We start from the raw sequence: 19,937 nt of genomic DNA on the forward strand, positions 1-19,937 counted from the left end.
AGCTTTAGGTATATTCATATTCTTGCGATGTCCCTCAATAATCGCAGAGTCCCCTGGTTGGTCTTCAACACAAACCTTTACTTCATTCCATCTTTATGGTTGATCCCTAGTTTCCAAACTGAACTAAGCAAGCTATTCCCACAGAAAGAAACAGTCTTTCACCATCTGGCTCGCTATCTAATTCACCCCACAAACCAGGTTTGGGGCATGATCACAAGATCCTACAATGCTTATTTATCAAGAGCAGACGAGAGACTCGGGATTCAAGTACGAGTGTTTAGCATGCCGGATGGATATTTCCAGCACGTCATGAGCCAAATCCTAGCTTGTACACAACGAGAGAAACTGTTACCTCAAGTGTTTGCTTCAGAACCACAATTCGTCACTATTACATCAAGAAGCCCAAAACTCAAAGCAGTTCTTGTCACATCTCTTTACCCAGAGTACTCGGAGAAACTAAGGAGTATGTACTGGGAAGGTCCCAGTTCAACAGGAGACATAATACAAGTTTACCAACCAAGCCAAGAAATGTATCAGCAAACAGACAAGAAGCTTCACGACCAAAAGGCACTCGCTGAGATATATCTTCTAAGTTTAACGGACCACATTGTCACGAGCGACTCATCTACGTTCGGATACGTTGCTCAAGGTCTTGGAGGATTAAGGCCATGGATACTCTACAAGCCAAAGAACCACACAGCTCCTGATCCACCATGTGTTCGAGCCGTGTCAATGGAGCCATGTTTCCTTAGAGCTCCACTCTATGGTTGCCAAGCTAAGAAAGTGAAGACCACCCCTTTTGTTAAGTATTGCGAGGATCGGATCACAGGCCTTAAGCTAGTTGATCCCGCAGATCACAGGCTTCTCTGACGGACAGACCTTCACGGAATATTTTGAATTCGATTCTTTTCAGATGCCTTAAAAAACTTAGCATCCTCACCAAAGTTCTTATTAAATTATTAATTTTGGTTTCATGGTAGCTAATTTTATATAATTTGAACCTTTGCTGTATTAATTATCATCTACTTATGTTTTAATTTTGTATTTTTATTCAACACAAATTTGCATATTTTATTCCATAAATATAAAGTTAATAATTGAGAGTATGTCACTATTTTGAAAACAGTTACTTACAAAAAGTACTATGGAAACATATTATTGAATCATAAATTGTGAGATTCTCTTTCAAAACACTTTTAGTATAGATTAAAATTTGTTTATTTTTTTCTCAAATTAAGATTTGTTTAAGAAAAAAATAAGAATAATTAAACATAATATATGGCATGTAGTAAACTTATATGATTAGAGGTTTTCAGTTTCTCTCTAAGAAATATCTTTTTGGAGTATTTAAGATATAGTATATTAGTAAGATAATTAGAAGCAAACCTATTAGTTTTCATTTCCTTCACCTCTTGATAGTCTCATAACATATTTCATTTCCATCTCTTTCATCCTCAAACCATAATCAGTACTAACATCATACATGCAACAAAGTGGAAAACAGGAAGAAAACATCTCAATTAGGATCTCTCCGGTATGAAGTTAACGATAACAATCACCACGTGCTTAGTACTTAGCTTGGTGTTGCTACTACTATCATCCTCCAACTTCTTCAACCGCCACAAGTCTGATTTTACATTCACTGCAGATAACAAGATCATTCATCTTTATGGGTCAATTTACTTCAGCAGAAACAAAAATCTCACTCATCTTCTCTCTCTCTGTCATCTTCTTAAAAAAGGTTTTAAACAACCGAGGGAGAAACTGCTAGGAGGGCTTCTTGCTACAGAGTTTGATGAGAAATCTTGCTTGAGTAGGTATCATCACCCGTCTTTGCGCAAACCTTCACCATACAAACCATCTGGATATCTTGTTGCTAAGCTTAGAAGTTACGAGAGACTTCACAAGCATTGGGGTCCTGGCACAAAGGCTTACAAGAGAGCTACAGAGCAGCTTGGTAACAACGATGTAAGAAGCTCTGGTGATCATGAATGTCGTTATGTAGTGTGGATGCCTATGTTTGGGCTGGGAAACAGAATGCTTTCTCTGGTCTCTGTCTTCCTCTATGCTCTCTTGACAGAGAGAATCGTGCTTGTTGACCAACGGAATGATATTCCTGACCTCTTCTGCGAGCCTTTTCCAGAGACTTCCTGGCTACTTCCTCTAGATTTTCCATTGACGAATCAGTTAGATAGCTTCAACCAGAAGCACTCGCGTTGTTACGGAACAATGTTGAAGAATCATGCCATTAACTCAACCACAATACCGTCACATCTTTATCTTGATATTTTCCATGATTCCAGGGATCATGATAAAATGTTCTTCTGTGAAGGAGATCAAGCTTTACTTGGCAAAGTCCCTTGGCTTGTCGTCAAATCCAACCTTTACTTTGTTCCATCTCTATGGTTGATCCAAGGTTTCCAAGCCGAACTCATTAAGCTATTCCCACAGAAAGATACCGTCTTTCACCATTTGGCTCGGTATCTTTTTCACCCAACAAACAAAGTCTGGGGTATGATCACAAGGTCCTACGATGCTTACTTATCTAGAGCAGACGAGAGACTTGGGATTCAAATACGAGTGTTTAGCAAACCCGCTGGATATTTCCAGCACGTGATGGATCAGATCCTATCCTGTACACAAAGAGAGAAACTTCTACCTGAATTGGCCACACCAGAATCACAAGTCACTAACACATCATCAACAAGCCCAAAGCTGAAAGCTGTGCTGATCACATCTCTGCATCCAGAGTACTCTGAAAAACTACAGAACATGTTTTTGGAAAGACCAAATTGGTCAGGAGAGATCATTGAAGTTTATCAGCCAAGTGGAGAAAAGGTTCAACAAACAGACAAGAAGGTTCATGACCAAAAGGCGCTAGCCGAAATCTATCTCCTAAGCTTAACTGATAAACTTGTCACAAGCACAAGGTCTACCTTTGGATACGTAGCTCAAGGCCTTGGGGGATTAAAGCCATGGATACTCTACGAACCAAGGAGCCGCATAGCTCCTGATCCACCATGTGTTAGGGCCATGTCGATGGAGCCTTGCTTTCTTAGAGCTCCTCTCCATGGTTGTCAAGCCAAGACAATCAAAACCACCCCTTTTGTTAGGTATTGTGAGGATTGGACCACAGGCCTTAAGCTAGTTGATGTCTACGATGAATTTTGATAGTAACGCTCGCTTCATCTTCTTTTGTTATGTTCATCATTGGCTTTGGACTGTATCTTGTACACAAAGAGAGAAACTGTTACCTGAATTTAGAATAACAACAAACTAACATATCAAGAACACCTAAACTTAAAGCTGTTCTGGTCACATCTCTGAATCCAGACTTACAAAGATCGGAGCCTTGGGATTTAAGGTATTTGATTACCCAGATGATTTATAGGGTTTTTTTCGTAGAGAACTGTAACTGTTACTCTCCATCTTCGTTGCCCTAAATTTATGTAACTTCAGCTTCGCAACAATGAAGAGATGGTATCTTACATCGCCGTATTTCGATTTCTCTCTGATCTCGGTGAGATTGCCGACTAATTAATTTCACTGACCGCGACGACGATTTGCAAAATCAGTGAGTCAGATCGCGAGTCACTTTTTCGCTATTTTCCCACAAGTAGAAATATGAGCACGTGACTAGCACACGTTTATTCAGTATCCTACTTTATTTCTAAAGAATTGCAAGTAAGCCCCTGAAATATTGATTATCTTTTATAATGTCCAAAAACTTTAATTAATTTATATTGTACCCAATTCTCGATGTGAATATCTTTATATACGTAATTTGAGAGAGTTTTAAGGTTATGATTTTATGATATGATCTGAAAATCATAACCACTCTGCAATGGTGAGACATTTGAATGAATATAGTCTGTCATTGTGAATGCATGGCCCAGCCTTTAAAACTATATTTGTATGAGAATATAGATTTAACAGCTTCTTTAATCTTTTCCATAATTATTAGTATAAAATAAAACTTTTAAACAAAATAAATAACATAATTACTTAGCAACAAAATTATATATGATGACGGTGCATCTTTTATTTGTGTAGCTATGGAAAGGTAAAAACAATTTTTGAGGACAGTTCATGTTGAATCGTATTACATGCAGCCGCCTTATATATCATTGAGTCGTTTAAGTCTTTTATGGTTATAAAGTTGAGAGATTCGCCTGCATGCAGATCCTTGCTCAGTCTAATCTTTTTTAGGCCTACGTCGCTGATAGGCTTGTATAGTCTTGGATGATCAGCATCCACAAACTCACCCGGTGCTTCGAGATCACTATCCACTGGTCCTAATAGGAATGAGGATATAGAAATCCTTACTTTTGCGTCTATGCATTTCACTCTGTGCTTCACATTGCACAACCTCCCATTGCTCCAAATCTGTCAGAGAAAAAAACCAACAAGAGTTGTGTTTAATTTTCATGGGTTTAGATTCAACGTAACACATTTTTGAACTCATCGTAGCCATGTCACCAAGGTTGACAAGAAGCGTGTTCGGCAACGTGCTTACGGGGACAAAAGATCCTGAAGAGTTGTCCATGACTTCAAACCCACCAACATCCTCATCACCTTGAAGAATGGTCAAGAAACCAAGATCTGTGTGTAAAGACACACCAAGTCTTCCAACTGTTTCCGGTTTAAAATGATATTTGTTCATCCGAAACTGGCTCGGCCATCCTCTAAAAAATTGTGGATCCTTTACTCCGTAACTCTCCGCTAATCTCCTTGCTAGATCCCGTGCAAGACCATCAATAGCTTTTCCATACTTAAGCATAATCTCCCTGCAATAACCAAAAACAAAACAAAAAACATAAAATCAAAGTTCCATCGCAATATATAACTTTGGGTGCCCTTGTGTTTTGATATAATCTGAACCGGACCAAATGTGCAATATATAACGACATAAAAGAAAAGGTGAAAAGAAAAGAAACCTTTGATCCGTAGAGGCATCAAGTTGGTCACAAAAGCTATTGACAGCTTGAGGAGATGCCATGTCAAAAAGACCAAATGATTCATACAAAGGATTCAAATCACTTCGAGGCTTGTAACCGGTTCCTAGTATCACATCAATGTTTCGTCTTTTCACCTCACATGGAAGTTCATGGAGATCTCTAACACTCTTCTTCATCTTAGCCATCAAAGACAGTGGAACTCCATGGTTTGTCACCATGAAACATCCCCATTCCTCACTTGCTTCACGGATTTTTTGATTCAAGCACTTATCAGAAACATCTTTCAAGTCTATAATTGGAATGACGACTCCACTCGAATCCGCCATTGATTATGAGATATTTTCTCCGAGAACCGAGATCTTCTTGGTACGAAGGGGAGTTGAAAAGTAGGATGTTGGCTACTTTCTAACACAACCTTTGTCCAATGTTATAAAGAAGACCATCCTACGAGAGAATGACGTAACAATATGTAATTAGACAAAAACGTTCTCTCTCTCATAATTGATCATCGGTACCATGTTAGGTAGTTTATTTCAACAAAGACGTTTGAACGAAGAGGAAGAAACAAATATATGGAAAACCTAATATATCTAAAAAGGGTTAATGAAGAGCGTGCGTCACGTGGAATTTCCAAAAAAAAATAAAAAAAACGTGCAACACGTTTATATCTAGATAGTGTGAGGCTGAAGATAGATTGTGCGTGTCAGTGAGTGGGTGTCTATGTATGCTTGGAAACAGAGAGTTCTTCTTACTCTTTCTCTAATTTTTTTTGGTCAAAAGAGTTTTATAAGACGCTTGCTGAGATGTATATCTCTTGAGTATGCATAAGATAAAAGTCTGACCAGAGATTTGGTTACGTAGCTCAAGATCTAAGGTCGATTAAAGTATTGGATTCTCAACAACCCCATAGATCTTGACACACCATGTGTTAGGGACATGTCCATGGAGCCTTGTTGAGTTGTTTCCATTATCCTCTGACTTATCTTAAAGGCCCTTCAATTATTTGATTACATTTAATTACACTTCATATATAACAGTATACAATATACATGGTCTTACAGTCGTATATCTGGCGGACTACGTATAATTAGATTATTTAACTAATATGCATGCACAAGTCAACGCAAAACCCTACTTAGTCTAATGGTTGTATAGAAATTAAAAACTAAATGGAGAGTTTTTACTTTTTAAAGAGTTTTTAGAAATAGAAGAGTACCTTAATTAAGGAATTTCGTCGGGGATCTTTATACTGTCTCTAGATTTTCTCGAGAAAACAAATGAGTAGATGTATTGGGAAAGGGTTTGCTCATTCAAGGCAAAAAAAGTTAGAAAAGTCCCAATTGGCCAATTCTGTATAGAGAAGCAACTTACGTCGATGCATTTGCAGTTTGCACAGATCTTTCCACGAGAAATTTATTATCTACTACCGGCATAATTTCACTAAAAAACATACATACATACATACATACATACATGCAAATTGTAATTTGGATATATAGTGATGTATACAAACCACTAAAGTCTACCGGTACAACTTTCTAAATTAATCTTTTCTATCTTTTGCTTATTTTTTTTTCCAAATTACTCAAAAGTAGATACATTAAATCGACCAAACTGATGTAGTCTAGTGATATTGGTATACATAGTAACATAGACATATAATATAGTGGTTTGAGATACATGTGGCGTCATGGGCGGATCTACAGCCACCGGCACCAAGGAGGTGCATGCATCTGCCTTCTGTGTAATTTAGATATCGAACTACTCTTCAAGTTGCACGCCAATGATTCTTGCATAAATTGTGCCAACTCAAGAACACAATAAGCAAAATTATGCCGGTAGTATATAATAATTTCAATCTACAAGTGGATCAATCTACCAATAGTTTTGTGATAATGCTCAGGTTCAAGTACAAGTGGCGATTTGGACAAAACCAGACTATTTACTTCCGGACTCCAATCTTTAATATAACAAGTTAACAACTCTACAGGTACTGAATATGATTTAGATAAAAAAAAATTCTTCTCTTTGTCAGAAGATCAAGAGTAGTATTGCATCCACAAAGAAAACTAAAGGTAAAAATTTCATATATTGTGCAACAATCCAATAGGTATACATCTTTATTTTTGAACCACCAAAAAAAAAAAAAAGACATCTTTATTTCTCATTCCTAGGGACTTCGACAATAATCTGCAGTTTTCTAAATCCACAACGTAACCATCTTACAATGCCCTGTAGCCAGGTCAATTATCTAACTCTTCATGCGTAATAAGCTTGAGAGCTTCTCCATCATGCAATTTTTTAGTCATTCTAATATTTCGTACCCCTTCGTGACTAATAGGCTTGTATAGTCTCGGATGTTCTGCATCCACAAACTCACTTGGAGGTTCCAAATCTGTATCCATTGGTCCCAATAAGAAGGAAGCAATAGAATACCTCATTGTTGCTTCTTTGCATTGCACTCTATGCTTCACATTGCACAATCTTCCATTGCTCCATATCGTAGCCATGTCCCCGAGGTTGATAGCAAGCGTGTTTGGCAACGGGTCTATGGGGAAAAAGTTTCCTGAAGAACTGTCCATAGCTTCAAGGCCACCAACATTTTCATCATCTTGAAGAATGGTCAAGAACCCGGAATCCGTGTGTAACTGCACACCGAGCTTCCCGACTGCTTCGGGTTTGAAATGATATTTGTTAATCCGAAACTGGCTTGGCCATCCATTGAAAAAGTCGGTCTCAACCAATCCATAACTCTCTGCTAACCTCCTCACCAAATCCGTTGCAAGACCATTGATAGCTTTTGCATACTTAACCATAATCTCCCTGCAAACTCCAAAGTTCCATCAAGACATCAATCAATGTTTCCATCACAAGAACCCTTTTGCGACCAAAGAAAAACAGAAATTAACCTTTGATCTGCAGAAGCTTCGAGTTGGTCACAAAAGGTATTGACAGCTTGAGGAGAAGCCATGTCATAGAGGCATAATGCTTCATAGTAAGGATTGGTTTCATTTGGAGCTCTGTAACCACTACCTAGTAACACATTGGTGTTACGCAGTTTCACCTCGTATGGACGCTCAAAGAGATCAATAACAGTCCTTTTCATCTCAGCCATCAAAGACAATGAGACCCCATGGTTAATCACCCTAAAACATCCCCATCTCTCACTCGCTTCACGAATTTTCTGATTCAAAATCTTATCAGAAACCTCTCCTAAGTCTATGGTCGGCATGACTCCATTTAGTTCCGCCATTACCTTCAACAGAGAGGTTCAAAAACAAGTAGAAGTCTTTCTCTACTCAACAGTCAACACAACAACCTAAGGCCAATGATATAGAGAAAGAGAAAAAAAAAAAAACAAAACATCATTAGAGAGTGCCGTCATCGATGAGATCCGTGTATAAAATTAGTTCCACCAACTCTGATCAAAACAGAAGTCTGAATTCGAGAAAGACCTACATCCAAGTTCCAACGAATCAGAGGAAGAAAAAACTTATGTATCTTAAAATTGGCTAGTGATCTATAACGTGACGATTCAGACAGCTAAAATAGTCATCAGAGAAAATAAATTTACATCTAAATTGAAGAAAACCCACTATAAAATTAGGCTAAACATAACAGAATGTGATTGCTTATTCTGGGTAAACATCAATTACGTCTAAAGTTGATTCTCTTCTTTGTCTACTATTGACAAGAGTTTTTCAGAACTAAAAAAGAGTACCTTTTAGTATCGTCGGGGAACTTCTTACTGTCTCTAGATTTTCTCGAGAAGATAAAAGGAGTAGACGACGTGTAGAGTCAGAGTGACTATTAAGACAGAAGAACGGAAACGAACTTGAAGAAATTGGATCTACAGAGACTTTTCTGCTGACAGAGTTATGTTTTGTCCCTCAGATATCTTCTTTTTTTTTTTTTTTTTTTTTTCCCAAAGAAAATATATTGATTTAAACTGAAACATTACAAAGTTGTTGTAAGAGCCAAATAGGCTTTGTTACATATTCGACATAGTATTCAACATCTTGACAACCAAATTTTGCTGAAGAATGAGCAGCTGAATTACATGACCTCTTTATAAATGTACAATCACAGAATCGAAATTTTGATCTCTAAAACTGTATGTCTCTTAGCAAGTTTGAAAGAGAAGCATTTTCCTTTTGTCCGTTGGCGAGCTTCACAAGTGTCTCAGATATCTATCTTCTTTGATATGATAAATAGACAAAGAATATGACGTCAATTTCCGCAACGAACTAAAAATGTTTTAAACTTTTAATCTAAATATACTCTGAATCTGAATTCATCCAATCCAAAAGCTAACGAATAGTAAATACAATGCATATACGCAAATATTCCTTTCTACTTTATACATGAACAAAAATCTCAAAGAACATACATAAATTCAATATTTTGTTGGACATAAATTTTGTGTCAACATAACAATTTCCTTAGAAATTGCAATTTATATGAAACTCGATGAGGACCCGTTCGATGTACGGATTTAAAGTTTTATAAATGAAATTAAATTTATTAAAATTTGTTGTATGTTATATATAAATTTTATTTTTGTTATAATATACTGATTTATATCCACTTACAAATATTTTATGTATGTTACTATTAAAAGTATATTTTTTGTTATACCTAAATGTACTCTTGTATGTTACAAAAATATTTTTTTTTCACCATCTAGATATTGTCTATATAAACACATTAAGCCAAGTATAGTACTTTCACTTCTGCATAGTTTTTTAATTACTAAAATAGTTGGCTCAAAAAACATTTTGAATAAAAAATATATTACATAATATACTAATCAATGATGATGTATCATCATAATAATGTATGACCACCATGGAGAAAACATCGGCTCCGCCTTCATCCCTTATGGAGAGAACCTTGCGTCCAACCATCTCCATCATGGAGAGAAGTTTGGCTCCGCCTTTCTCCCTTGGAGATATAACCTTGCCTCTAATCTCCTCCACGTTCCTCCCTTACGGAGATAACTTTGTGTCCAACCTTCTCTACCATAGGGAGAACCTCGGCTCTGCCCTCCTCCTATGTGGAGAAAATATGTTCACGTCTTTTTGCTATCTCAAAATAACTTGTTCTGACAATCAATGAAAGTAAAAACAATTTTCTAACGTCACAAAAAAAATCTTTTGATAGTAACTAATGTTAAATTTCCCAATGTATTCGTGATAGTAATTATGCCAAAGTGAAAGTAAAATAGTTGGCTTAATGTGTTTATAGATAACATAATATACTAATCAATGATGTATCATCACAATAATGTATGACCGCGATGGAAAAAACCTCGGCTCCGCCCTCATCCCTTATGGAGAGAACATTGCGTCCAACTTCCTCCATCATGGAGAGAACCTTGGCTCTGCCTTCCTCCCTTGGAGAGATAACCTTGCGTCCAACCTCCTCCACCTTCCTCTGTTGGGTAGATAACCTTGTGTCCAACCTTCTCCACCATAAAGAGAACCTCGGCTCTACCCTCATCTTGTGTGGAGAGAAAATGTTCACGTTTTTTTGTTATCTCAAAATACCTTGCTCTGACGACCAATAAACGTCAAAACCTTTTTCAATCGTCACAAAATCTTTTGATAATAACTAATGCTAAATTTCTCAATGTATTCGTGGAAGTGTGTAACAACCCGTGGGAAGGTTGTTAAAGGGTGACAGCTTGTCCTGTGGGAAAATTGTTAAAGGGTGTAGACCAGGATTCAAGGAACGTCTGGCCAACCAATAACCTACTGGTGGATTTGGATGATTAGCTCCATTTCCACAGTGAGGGGTTAGGATCGATGCCCTGTAGGGCCAGCTTGGGGTCCGTTGGGGCGGCTAGAAGGGAGATAGCGGGGTCCACAGACGGTCCGTTGGGGCAACAAGTGGGGGGCTAGTGGGGTCCACGGGTTTGGTTGTTACAAAGTGTCTTTGACACACCATGATGTAGCCTCTGTTTTTGTAACGCTTCAACCGTCACATTGTTTAGTGAGCCCATGCCTACTCTCCGTCCATGGGCCCACCTTCCCAAGTGGGTCCTACATCTATTCTCGGCTTGTGGACCAACCCATATTTGATGGCCGGTTTGTTACGTCTGGGAGTCTTTAAAAACTTGATTACCGACCTTACAAATCAACAAATGATATTTTTTGTGTTTTGTCCTCACTCGCACAATTTCGACAATCACTTCCAGAAAGGTCACCTATCATGAAGTTCTCTGAGGACCTTTGACTGAAAAAATAAGTGCATTTTGGTGACGTATGTGGCTAAATCAATTCTTTTAAACATTTCCGCAAACCAGGGTGTCAGAGTCTTTGAGCTCCTATGGATCTATCAACAATGATTTATTTTTTCCAATCTATCTATCTATGTTTGTTGTACGCTTGTGTTTGATTAGCCTATTTTATCAATTCATTAGATTGATGAGCTTCTATTCGTTACCTCCCTTCAGGATTGAATGAATAAGGGTAACAATTATGTTTGCAAAAAAAAAAGGGTTTTTGACCAACCAATCAACATTGAGAAATTGAAAAAAAACATAATTTGGCATAATTAAAGAAACAATAGAAAATTATAAGCAAGGTAATATATGAATCCCAAATCATTCAAAGATTAAAATATAAATTAAAACAATCTAAAAATACTACAATAAAATTTAAAATACAGTATTAGAAAAATAAGACTCATATATTAATTTTTTTGGTAAACATATTAATCTAAATTATTTCCAACCGAAAAAGGAGAAAGTAGTAGAAAATTTTGGTTTTAAGAAAATAAAAAAAATTTATCTTTCCATTAAAATATATTCCCAATTAAAAAAAGTTGAAATCAATGTTTTTGAATAAATTATTTAAATATGAGACGATCTTTGATTATATAGAAGTGAGTACAAAATTTAGAATTAATAATTAAAAGTATATTTTCCTTAATCTTTTTTTCTATTTTTTATAATTAATCACTTAAAATTAAAAAAATAGGTAAATAATATTATAATTTCGAATTTTATGAAATATATATATATAACCTCCTTATAATTATTTAAAAAAAAAAAATTCTAAATTCTGAAATTGTTTACAATTATCTTTTTACTTTATTAACATTTTTTAAAACAAAATATTTTCTTTTTATTGTAATCAAATTCTTCCTCTTAAATATTTACACATGTCAAAATCTCATATTGATAATTGACACATGTCAAAATCTTGTTAATGGCTAATTTTCAAAACCAAACTTTATTTAACAAGATTCATGTATGAAATATAATAATTGCCGATAACAAAAGAAAAAAGGAAAAAAATATCAATTTGAAAACTCGAAGATAAATATCTGGGCCTACTATTTAAAGCCCAAATTTTGGTATACTCTTCTTACCATATCAGGATTGATGCTACTTCTCAAATTTCTTACAAGATGTGTAAGAAGACTAAGAAACCCAAATCTGATATTTGTTTTCCAATTTCAAAGGTCTAGAAGGAAGAGATTCCTGCTAGTTGTCTAAACTTCTCATAGGAAACCCAAAACACGAACTGCCACGGTCCAAGCCTTGCCCATGTAGGGAAGAAACCTTTCCACAAAGCTCTTACTCCTTCAAACTTAACAGTCTTCACCAAACAGTCGTAAGAATTTCTGTACACAGCTTTCTCGCCTTGATTCATCATCCTTGTCTTCACCACATCAGCCGGACAACTCAAAGTTGTAGAAGCAAGACCCGACATTATAGAAGCAAGAGTGTGCGCGTAAATGTTATCCTCAAAGATCTTTTTATCGATGACAAAGTGTTTGGCGTGATCATAACAAGCTAGCTCTCCCATATTAACTAGGAATGCTCTCTGGATGTTTGGAAGAACACCTTTCCATAGCCCTATTACTCCTTCTGACTGTAGGATTTTGGTGAAAGCTTCGATAGGTCCTGAGTATCTCGGTTTCAGGCCTTGACTCACCAATCTACCATCTGCTTGCATTCTCACCTTAACCAAATCAGCTGGGCTAGCCACTACCTGCATTTCTAGTATGAACACAATAAGAAGCATTTTTAGTTTGGTGTACTATATAGATAACACTCAATGGTCAATTCTAGAATATAGCCACATTTCAAGGCCGCAATAGAACTTCAAGTTTCCATTGGTAATCACTGAACTGAGGGAACTTAATTGTAACACGTAGCAGCAAACAAGCAATCAAATCATTTGGATTAAGGATATATGAAACACACTGACTGAGAATTCCAACATTTGAATCTCAATGGATTCTCATCTTCAAACCAACCTAAAGTAGCAGCTAACTCTGAACACCTAAAAATCAAGAAACTTTTGACAACATCCCCTTCTTAATACCGTCTTCTATATAGCATCTTCAATGGCAACTAAACATAGAGATCGATTGTTATATTCAAAATCGATTAACACAAACTAGCGTAAAAGTCAATAGAAGACTCTAAATATTTACAGATGAAGAAGCACCGTTACCTGAGCTATAACACCAGAAAATCCTCCGACGAGAGCCTTTGTGGCGAGAGGAAGGGACTCGCCGTTGTTAGCTTCAGATCTGACGATGAATCCTTTCAAATTCTCGTATCCGATGATTCTGATAGGCGTGTAGAACAGGTGTCGCATAATCGCCGGAGACAGACCTTTGTAAAGACCAATCACTCCTTCTTTCCTCGCAATCTCCGATACGACTCCGATAGCGCCAATCCGGTGCGCACCATGGAGCTGCATTCTGGTTTTGGTGAGATCAATCGGAAACGTAACTGACTCTGCGACCATCGCAGAGAGTGACGCAAGCAGGATCCTCGTTCCGGTCGGCGATTCTCCGGCCACTCGGCTCCGCTCCATTTTCACCGGAATTTATTACTAAACTGAACTCACTGTGCATCACATGAACACAGAGTTTAATTACCCAAAAACAATACGACATCGTTTGAGTATACTTGACGACGTCGTTTTAATTATTTTTCTAAAATACAAAAATTTAGAGATAACATCCGACGTGGCAAAATATGAAAGACCGACGTGGCAAGCATTATGATTTTTCAAGTAGACAATAGTTTTGAGCTCCTCCCATTTCCTATCCTAAAAAAAAAAAAAAACAGAGAAGAAAAATATAATAGTAACAATAAAAATGAGCTCCTTCACGACCAACACTCCGCCACCGTATCTCCTCCTCCGGTCAAATTACCGTCGGCGTTCAAACCCACCATTCTCCGTTGTATGCTGCGCCGGAGAATCCCAACAAGATATCTTCACTGGCCGGAGAACACTGCTGACTTCACTTATAACATTCACTACCATCGGCGGCGCTGCGGTCACGTCATCAGCGTTAGCACAGGAGAAATGGGGGACGAGGTCGTTCATTAAAGAGAAATATTTTATGCCGGGGTTATCGCCTGAGGTTGCGGCTGCGCGTATAAAACAGACGGCTGAAGGATTGAGAGGCATGAGGGAGATGTTGGACCACATGTCGTGGAGGTACGTTATATTCTACATAAGATTGAAACAGGCTTATCTGTCTCAGGATCTCACCAACGCCATGAACATCTTGCCGGAGAGTCGCCGCAATGATTACGTTCAGGCCGCAAACCAGCTTGTCGAAAACATGAGTGAGGTATAAGTGAAAACTCTAATCCACAGTATATTTTCATATTTTGATCAATACGTAGTAACAATATATTGTTAAATGTTTTTTCATATAATAGTTGGACTTTTACGTACGGACGCCAAAGGTGTACGAGTCGTATCTCTACTACGAGAAGACATTGAAATCGATAGACAGCGTGGTGGAGCTTCTTGCTTAATTCAGTTGTATTGTATATATCTATCTCTTAATAAGAAATGTCTGAACTCTTTATATGTTACATTACATTATATTTCATATAATTAAATTTAAAGACCTTAAAATAGTGTATCAGATCGATATACATAAGTGCATAGATATCTTAGTGGCGTGAGAGGGAGATAGCAGAATTGATAACAATAAGCATGAGCAAGATCAATGCTCCGAAAGAACCGATGAGAGATCCAGAGATGCGTTCACAGAATTTGTCAAATTGCTGGCATATAGGTGGCCAATTAGCTGTTGTGTTGCCCTCGTGAGCTAAATACACGGTCGCAGTTGCTGCTGATGCGCCAGAGCTCACCAGAGCCAACATCACCTGATTGTTATATATAGAGAGAAACAAGACATCGCAACATTTTGAGTGATCGCCTCGTTAGGCATAAAGTTGTATTTCATTGAAATGGAAATTTTCTTGGGACAGAATTTAGTTATAACTACAAAAAGAGAGGGAGAGTCGGAGAGATATACCGTGTCGATAACGAGCAAGATGATTCTTGAGGTTTTAGCTTTAGTACTGAAGATATGAAAGATACACACAGGTAGAGAAAGAACCAAATATCCACCAGCAATCGCGTTTGCAACCACGAAAAACCTATGAAGCAGAGCAAAGCAATATTGTTATATGTACACAATCAGTTCTTGATTAATCAGTATTGATCTTTTTGAATCTTTTACATGAGCGTTGGTAAGTCGCTGTATTTAGCTTTGAGAAGTACGAGCTGGCTCAAAGAGACAACAGATTCATGCGTTGTTCCCATGGCGAGCGCGCTTCCTATTGTTCCAAAAACAGCAAATAACCGCAGAATGAATCCAAGAACCGATATTCCTTTGTTTATAACCAACTTTGGCTCAAAAGTAATAACTTTCCTAGATGATCTTGAACTTTCCCCAGCTTCAATCCCTTGTTGTGCTTCTCTAGCTTGAATATGCTTTGCTTCCCCTGCTTCGATCCGTTGTGCTTCCCCAGCTTCGATATGCTTTGCTTCTTCCATTTTTGTATGTGACTGTTTACTACACAAAAAGGGTCTGAATACGTATATATAAATCTCCACAGTAAGGATAATTCAAGAAGTGGTTAAGACTTTGAAATAGCTGATTATAGTGAAGAATAAAATACAAAATGTAAAAGCATAATTAAGTGTAGAATTCATATAAAGACAGAGAATTTAGGTTTTTTGCTGAGGACATAGAATGAGCAAAGATTTATTTGTTATCTTGTGTTTAGCATACCTGCTCTAATTTTGTTACATCCAACAACAACCAATATGAACTCTCTTTTTGGCATCATATTATCATGTCCTTAGCTAATTATCCAAAGCTAAAAACTCTGAAGTCTTTATTAATTTTGACTGTGATTTTTCTGAGATTGTTGAAAATATTCGATCGTAGAGACAGAGCTTGAACCAGTGATACGAGAGCAAAGTTCCAAAGGTAAGAAAAACCAGAGAAATTCAGACACAAAAATCGAGCACATAAACTAGAAGGACTGTTTTGTCTTTTATAGGCGTTATTGTTTAAAGATGAGGCAAGTGCTTCTTTTGAAAATGTCCCACATCGACGAGTTAGAGAAGCAATAGTCAATCTTGTGTAATATATAAAGGACGCTGAGCTCTACTGGCAAATCATACCTTTCTCGGCCTTTTGGCTAAGATCAAGTGTAGTATCTGTTCTTATCAGTTTAATATCTGATATGTGGGCCATTGGCTCACTCGATATTAACTCTATTTTTTAAGGGAGAAGGCCCGTTAAGATAGCTTGCTATCTGGTCTTTCGCGAGTCGCCCATGCGTTGCACTATTGCAAGGGCCTGGCTCATCCCATCACTTCATCAGTCCAATTTTTGTAAAATTCGTGTTTCCACTCTTAAGCTAAGAGTACCGAGTTTGACAATATAGTCAGTAAAATTATAACTGTAACTTTGTCCCACATCGACATATCAGTTCTAACTGCTAACCAATGGAAGATTTTGAAGCTCAAGCTCAAGCTCTGCTAACTACTGGTTTCAAAACAGAGCAAAAACTTTTAGTGTGTTTCAAGACAGAAGATACATATTTGATTCACAAAGACAGAAAAAGCTGGAAGCAAACGACAAAACAAGTAGTGTGTGACACAGACACTGTGAGAAAAAGTAAAGTGGAATATGCTCATGGCCTCATAATGAGGCCCTCATACAATGCAATTCCTGCGTGACAAAGCAAAACATCCTGGAATAAAAACTAGAGGGTTCATACATCAATCTCAAACACATAAAAAGATTAAAGAGATATTGGCAGGTATTTTCTTTAATGTAATACAATAGATAGTGACATGTTGGTTACTAAAAGTAGAAATGACAAAACACTTTTGAGATTTCAAACAGTATACCAAAGTAAAAACTAAAAAGAAAAAGAAAAAGATGAAAACACACCCTCTTGTTTACATCTCGCATAGACAACTTTCTTCTTTCTACAAGTAAATCATTCATTTTGTATAAAAACTGCATACATAGAAGTTCCTGAAACTGTTGAACACACACTCTTCAATCTTTCCGTTCTAAGAAACATTGTTTCTTCTCTTGGAATTCGAATTCTGCAAATAAAAACAAATCATGTACTTTAGTGGAATGTCTAGATTGAATGATGCATACAACATTGGATAATCCTCAAATCTTGTGAACCAGAACATACCAGTTTAGTGTAGTCATCGCGTTTTGCGTACTTGGATTTGTTCGAACTCTCGGTATATGGAAGAGATGTTGGTAACAAGACAAGTCCATGATCCATGTCGAAAGAGTTAGCTCTTAATCGCAAGATTACTTGCGTCAGTGCTTTCATAGCAGCATCAGGATTTCCTGTAATCTGACAACAGCAAAAAACCACCATTGGCTTAGTTTCATAACAAAAGAAAAGTAATAGAACACAATCCAGATATGTGTTCAAATCACCTGAACCATCTCTTCATCTTCGCGTGCTATTTTTGGTACATCTTCTTTTTGAAGAATTTTGATATTAGCTCTTGTTACACTCCTCATCTCGGATATAACAGCTCCACCTTTTCCAATGAGACACCCTATTTGGGAACTCGACACAAGTAAACGAGTGGAGATTGCTAAATCATTCGCATCTTTACCCACTTTCTCACTGCACCGCTGTTGTAAGCGTATCGCTGCATTCACCGCAGGAGACTGGTCTTCGTAGAACTATATACACACAAGAAAACTCTTATCAAATCTTCCCATTTTTAATATTTGTATGAGATATAAGAGATATTGCATTACCTCTTTTGATGATATGAAAATGATGCAATCATCATCATCAGTTTCTGAGGTATTGACTCTAATCGTTGCACCAGTTTCTTGCCTAATCTGATTAATGAAACCACCACCTTTTCCAATAACACCTCCAACGTTTTCAGATGGACAGATGAAGCAAACACAAAACTCCCTAGCATCTGTTATATCTCTATGCACAGCGTAGTTTCTGTGAGAGCTCGTTAGTGCTGCAGACATTAACATCGCACCAGGCTGATGCATGGAACTTGGAGATGACAGGAGCAAGTGTTGAAACCGTGACGGGTTATCATAAAGCAGTGAAGCAACTTGATAAAGAGCTTCTCTAACTACCAAAGGTTCACCAATTATCTGAAAATCAACCAACACAATGATCATGAGAGCTAATTTAATTAGAATTCAAATCCTTATAAGACTTGTGAATGTTATTGTATCTCACTCACCTGAAGAAGCTCATCATGACTCAAAGCCAAAGCACAAGAGGGTAGATGATCTTTGATGACACGAATCTGAGCATTGGTATCGTTACGCAGATTCTGGATTACTTGCCCACCTTTCCCAATAACACAACCAATTTGGTCTGATGGCACAAGCATCCTCACAGTAACAGTTTGCTTCTTGCTAAGATCATCACCATCATCATCATCATCATCATTATCATCAATGTCTGCCACAACCACGTCGTAAACCTTGAAAAGAGCATCCAAAGCAGGACAAACAAGCTCTCCCTCATCTCCAAAACGATTCAACTCCTCATTAGTGGAGTATATGGTAACAACACGCTCATCACACCCTGGCAAAGCCTCGTTTATCCTCATGTTTGATTTAGTCTCAGACCTTATCTGCTTCGCGATCTCACCGCCTTTGCCAATAATGCTCCCGGTCTTTTTCACAGGGCACAAGAAACGATACACAGTGTCGTCTGACCCAATGACATTATTATCTGTATCATGATCATGAAGATTTCTTCTCTTACTTCCTCCATTTCCAGTAAACTCAGATTGCAAATTAGATCTCTTACCATGAATGTTCCTCAGTGTACTAGCCATTTTTAACAATGCCGCAGGGGAAGCTGGTGAAAATAAGATTTATTTATTAGTCTATATCAAGAACTACACAAAACAGAGTTGTGGAGTATTCATTCTAAAACCCAACTTATAAAGATCAGATCTTGGCAACAACACAAGAGACAGCTCTAGTTAGAAACCAAAGAGCCAAAATTTTATAAAACAAGTCTTGACTTCGTCGGTCAACTATGCTAAAATTACTCAAGAAACAGAGATTAGGTCAAAATATGTCCCCAAATTATATCTCTTTATGCAAATTGAGCTAAGAATGAAACAATACGAACCCAAACTGATCAAGATCCATTGACACATCACCGTCCGACCAAGAAAAACAACATTTTGAGATGAACTCGATTGTTTAACATTTTAATGAATTCAGAGTTATAGAACATGCAATGATTACCGGAGAAGAAAGGGTCGATGATCGGAGATTTCACCGGAAAATGTGACCGCTTCTCTTGGCACTTCTTGCTTCAATGGTTTTTTTTTTTTTTTGGCTTTTATGATGGGTTTGAAAGCAGAGAAGAAAGAAATAGAAGGTTTTGGGGCTAACGTCTTAATATTATTAAAATATCTCTCTGATTAACAAATAACAAAACAGGTGGCTTTTTAATTTTTATTCTCTTTTAAACTGTTCTTCGGGACGTGACGGCACGTAAAACTCAATATAAGAAATTATTTATACGTACCTGAAAATTTATAAAATAAATATTTTTTTTGTTATATTGTTTGCTTCGAGAATTATTATTTATTACGACCATAATTATGGTTTTCTTATACTGTAGTGATTACTGATTTGATCATA

The 19,937-nt window shown here is 37.1% G+C and overlaps 8 protein-coding genes across 13 annotated transcripts; 3 read left to right on the forward strand and 5 right to left on the reverse strand.

Annotated features, from left to right (window-relative positions):
- On the forward strand, window positions 28–1,013 carry LOC104778715 (probable fucosyltransferase 8). The gene has a single exon (XM_010503158.2). It carries the CDS (start codon window positions 28–30, stop codon window positions 868–870), a length of 843 nt encoding a protein of 280 aa, XP_010501460.1. The 3' UTR covers window positions 871–1,013.
- On the forward strand, window positions 1,401–3,605 carry LOC104772894 (probable fucosyltransferase 9). Its single transcript, XM_010497453.2, has one exon. It carries the CDS (start codon window positions 1,537–1,539, stop codon window positions 3,169–3,171), a length of 1,635 nt encoding a protein of 544 aa, XP_010495755.1. The 5' UTR covers window positions 1,401–1,536; the 3' UTR covers window positions 3,172–3,605.
- Window positions 3,970–5,496, reverse strand: LOC104772904 (2-oxoglutarate-dependent dioxygenase DAO-like). 2 transcript variants are annotated; one of them, XM_010497461.2, is made up of 3 exons: window positions 4,938–5,496; window positions 4,466–4,787; window positions 3,970–4,386 (listed from the first exon to the last, which is right to left on the reverse strand). In XM_010497461.2, the coding sequence occupies exons 1-3, from the start codon at window positions 5,282–5,284 to the stop codon at window positions 4,054–4,056; spliced, it is 1,002 nt and encodes a 333-aa protein (XP_010495763.1). In that variant the 5' UTR covers window positions 5,285–5,496; the 3' UTR covers window positions 3,970–4,053. The 2 variants fall into 2 exon arrangements, with proteins under 2 accessions (XP_010495763.1, XP_010495766.1); XM_010497464.2 differs by having other exon boundaries at window positions 3,971–4,386; window positions 4,517–4,787.
- On the reverse strand, window positions 7,024–8,852 carry LOC104772913 (2-oxoglutarate-dependent dioxygenase DAO-like). 3 transcript variants are annotated; one of them, XM_010497469.2, is made up of 3 exons: window positions 8,680–8,852; window positions 7,868–8,413; window positions 7,024–7,781 (listed from the first exon to the last, which is right to left on the reverse strand). In XM_010497469.2, exons 2-3 carry the CDS (start codon window positions 8,209–8,211, stop codon window positions 7,202–7,204), a joined length of 924 nt encoding a protein of 307 aa, XP_010495771.1. In that variant the 5' UTR covers window positions 8,212–8,413; window positions 8,680–8,852; the 3' UTR covers window positions 7,024–7,201. The 3 variants fall into 3 exon arrangements, with proteins under 3 accessions (XP_010495771.1, XP_010495777.1, XP_019098983.1); XM_010497475.2 differs by having other exon boundaries at window positions 7,868–8,277; window positions 8,680–8,851; XM_019243438.1 differs by lacking the exon at window positions 8,680–8,852 and having other exon boundaries at window positions 7,868–8,665.
- On the reverse strand, window positions 12,250–13,893 carry LOC104772926 (mitochondrial uncoupling protein 3). Its single transcript, XM_010497484.2, has 2 exons — window positions 13,430–13,893; window positions 12,250–12,961 (listed from the first exon to the last, which is right to left on the reverse strand). Exons 1-2 carry the CDS (start codon window positions 13,796–13,798, stop codon window positions 12,431–12,433), a joined length of 900 nt encoding a protein of 299 aa, XP_010495786.1. The 5' UTR covers window positions 13,799–13,893; the 3' UTR covers window positions 12,250–12,430.
- Window positions 14,031–14,862, forward strand: LOC104772940 (photosynthetic NDH subunit of lumenal location 2, chloroplastic-like). The gene is made up of 2 exons (XM_010497498.2): window positions 14,031–14,567; window positions 14,659–14,862. The coding sequence occupies exons 1-2, from the start codon at window positions 14,085–14,087 to the stop codon at window positions 14,755–14,757; spliced, it is 582 nt and encodes a 193-aa protein (XP_010495800.1). The 5' UTR covers window positions 14,031–14,084; the 3' UTR covers window positions 14,758–14,862.
- Window positions 14,783–15,823, reverse strand: LOC104772934 (casparian strip membrane protein 6-like). The gene is made up of 3 exons (XM_010497491.2): window positions 15,474–15,823; window positions 15,267–15,390; window positions 14,783–15,114 (listed from the first exon to the last, which is right to left on the reverse strand). The coding sequence occupies exons 1-3, from the start codon at window positions 15,788–15,790 to the stop codon at window positions 14,899–14,901; spliced, it is 657 nt and encodes a 218-aa protein (XP_010495793.1). The 5' UTR covers window positions 15,791–15,823; the 3' UTR covers window positions 14,783–14,898.
- On the reverse strand, window positions 17,022–19,659 carry LOC104772949 (KH domain-containing protein HEN4-like). 3 transcript variants are annotated; one of them, XM_010497512.2, is made up of 7 exons: window positions 19,536–19,659; window positions 19,087–19,137; window positions 18,509–19,008; window positions 18,054–18,416; window positions 17,721–17,975; window positions 17,464–17,634; window positions 17,330–17,365 (listed from the first exon to the last, which is right to left on the reverse strand). In XM_010497512.2, exons 2-7 carry the CDS (start codon window positions 19,112–19,114, stop codon window positions 17,330–17,332), a joined length of 1,353 nt encoding a protein of 450 aa, XP_010495814.1. In that variant the 5' UTR covers window positions 19,115–19,137; window positions 19,536–19,659. The 3 variants fall into 3 exon arrangements, with proteins under 3 accessions (XP_019098984.1, XP_010495814.1, XP_010495809.1); XM_010497507.2 differs by having other exon boundaries at window positions 18,509–19,137; window positions 19,536–19,651; XM_019243439.1 differs by lacking the exon at window positions 19,536–19,659 and having other exon boundaries at window positions 17,022–17,365; window positions 18,509–19,114.

Source organism: Camelina sativa, chromosome 3 (genome assembly GCF_000633955.1).
Source record: "Camelina sativa cultivar DH55 chromosome 3, Cs, whole genome shotgun sequence".
Lineage (NCBI taxonomy): Eukaryota > Viridiplantae > Streptophyta > Magnoliopsida > Brassicales > Brassicaceae > Camelina > Camelina sativa.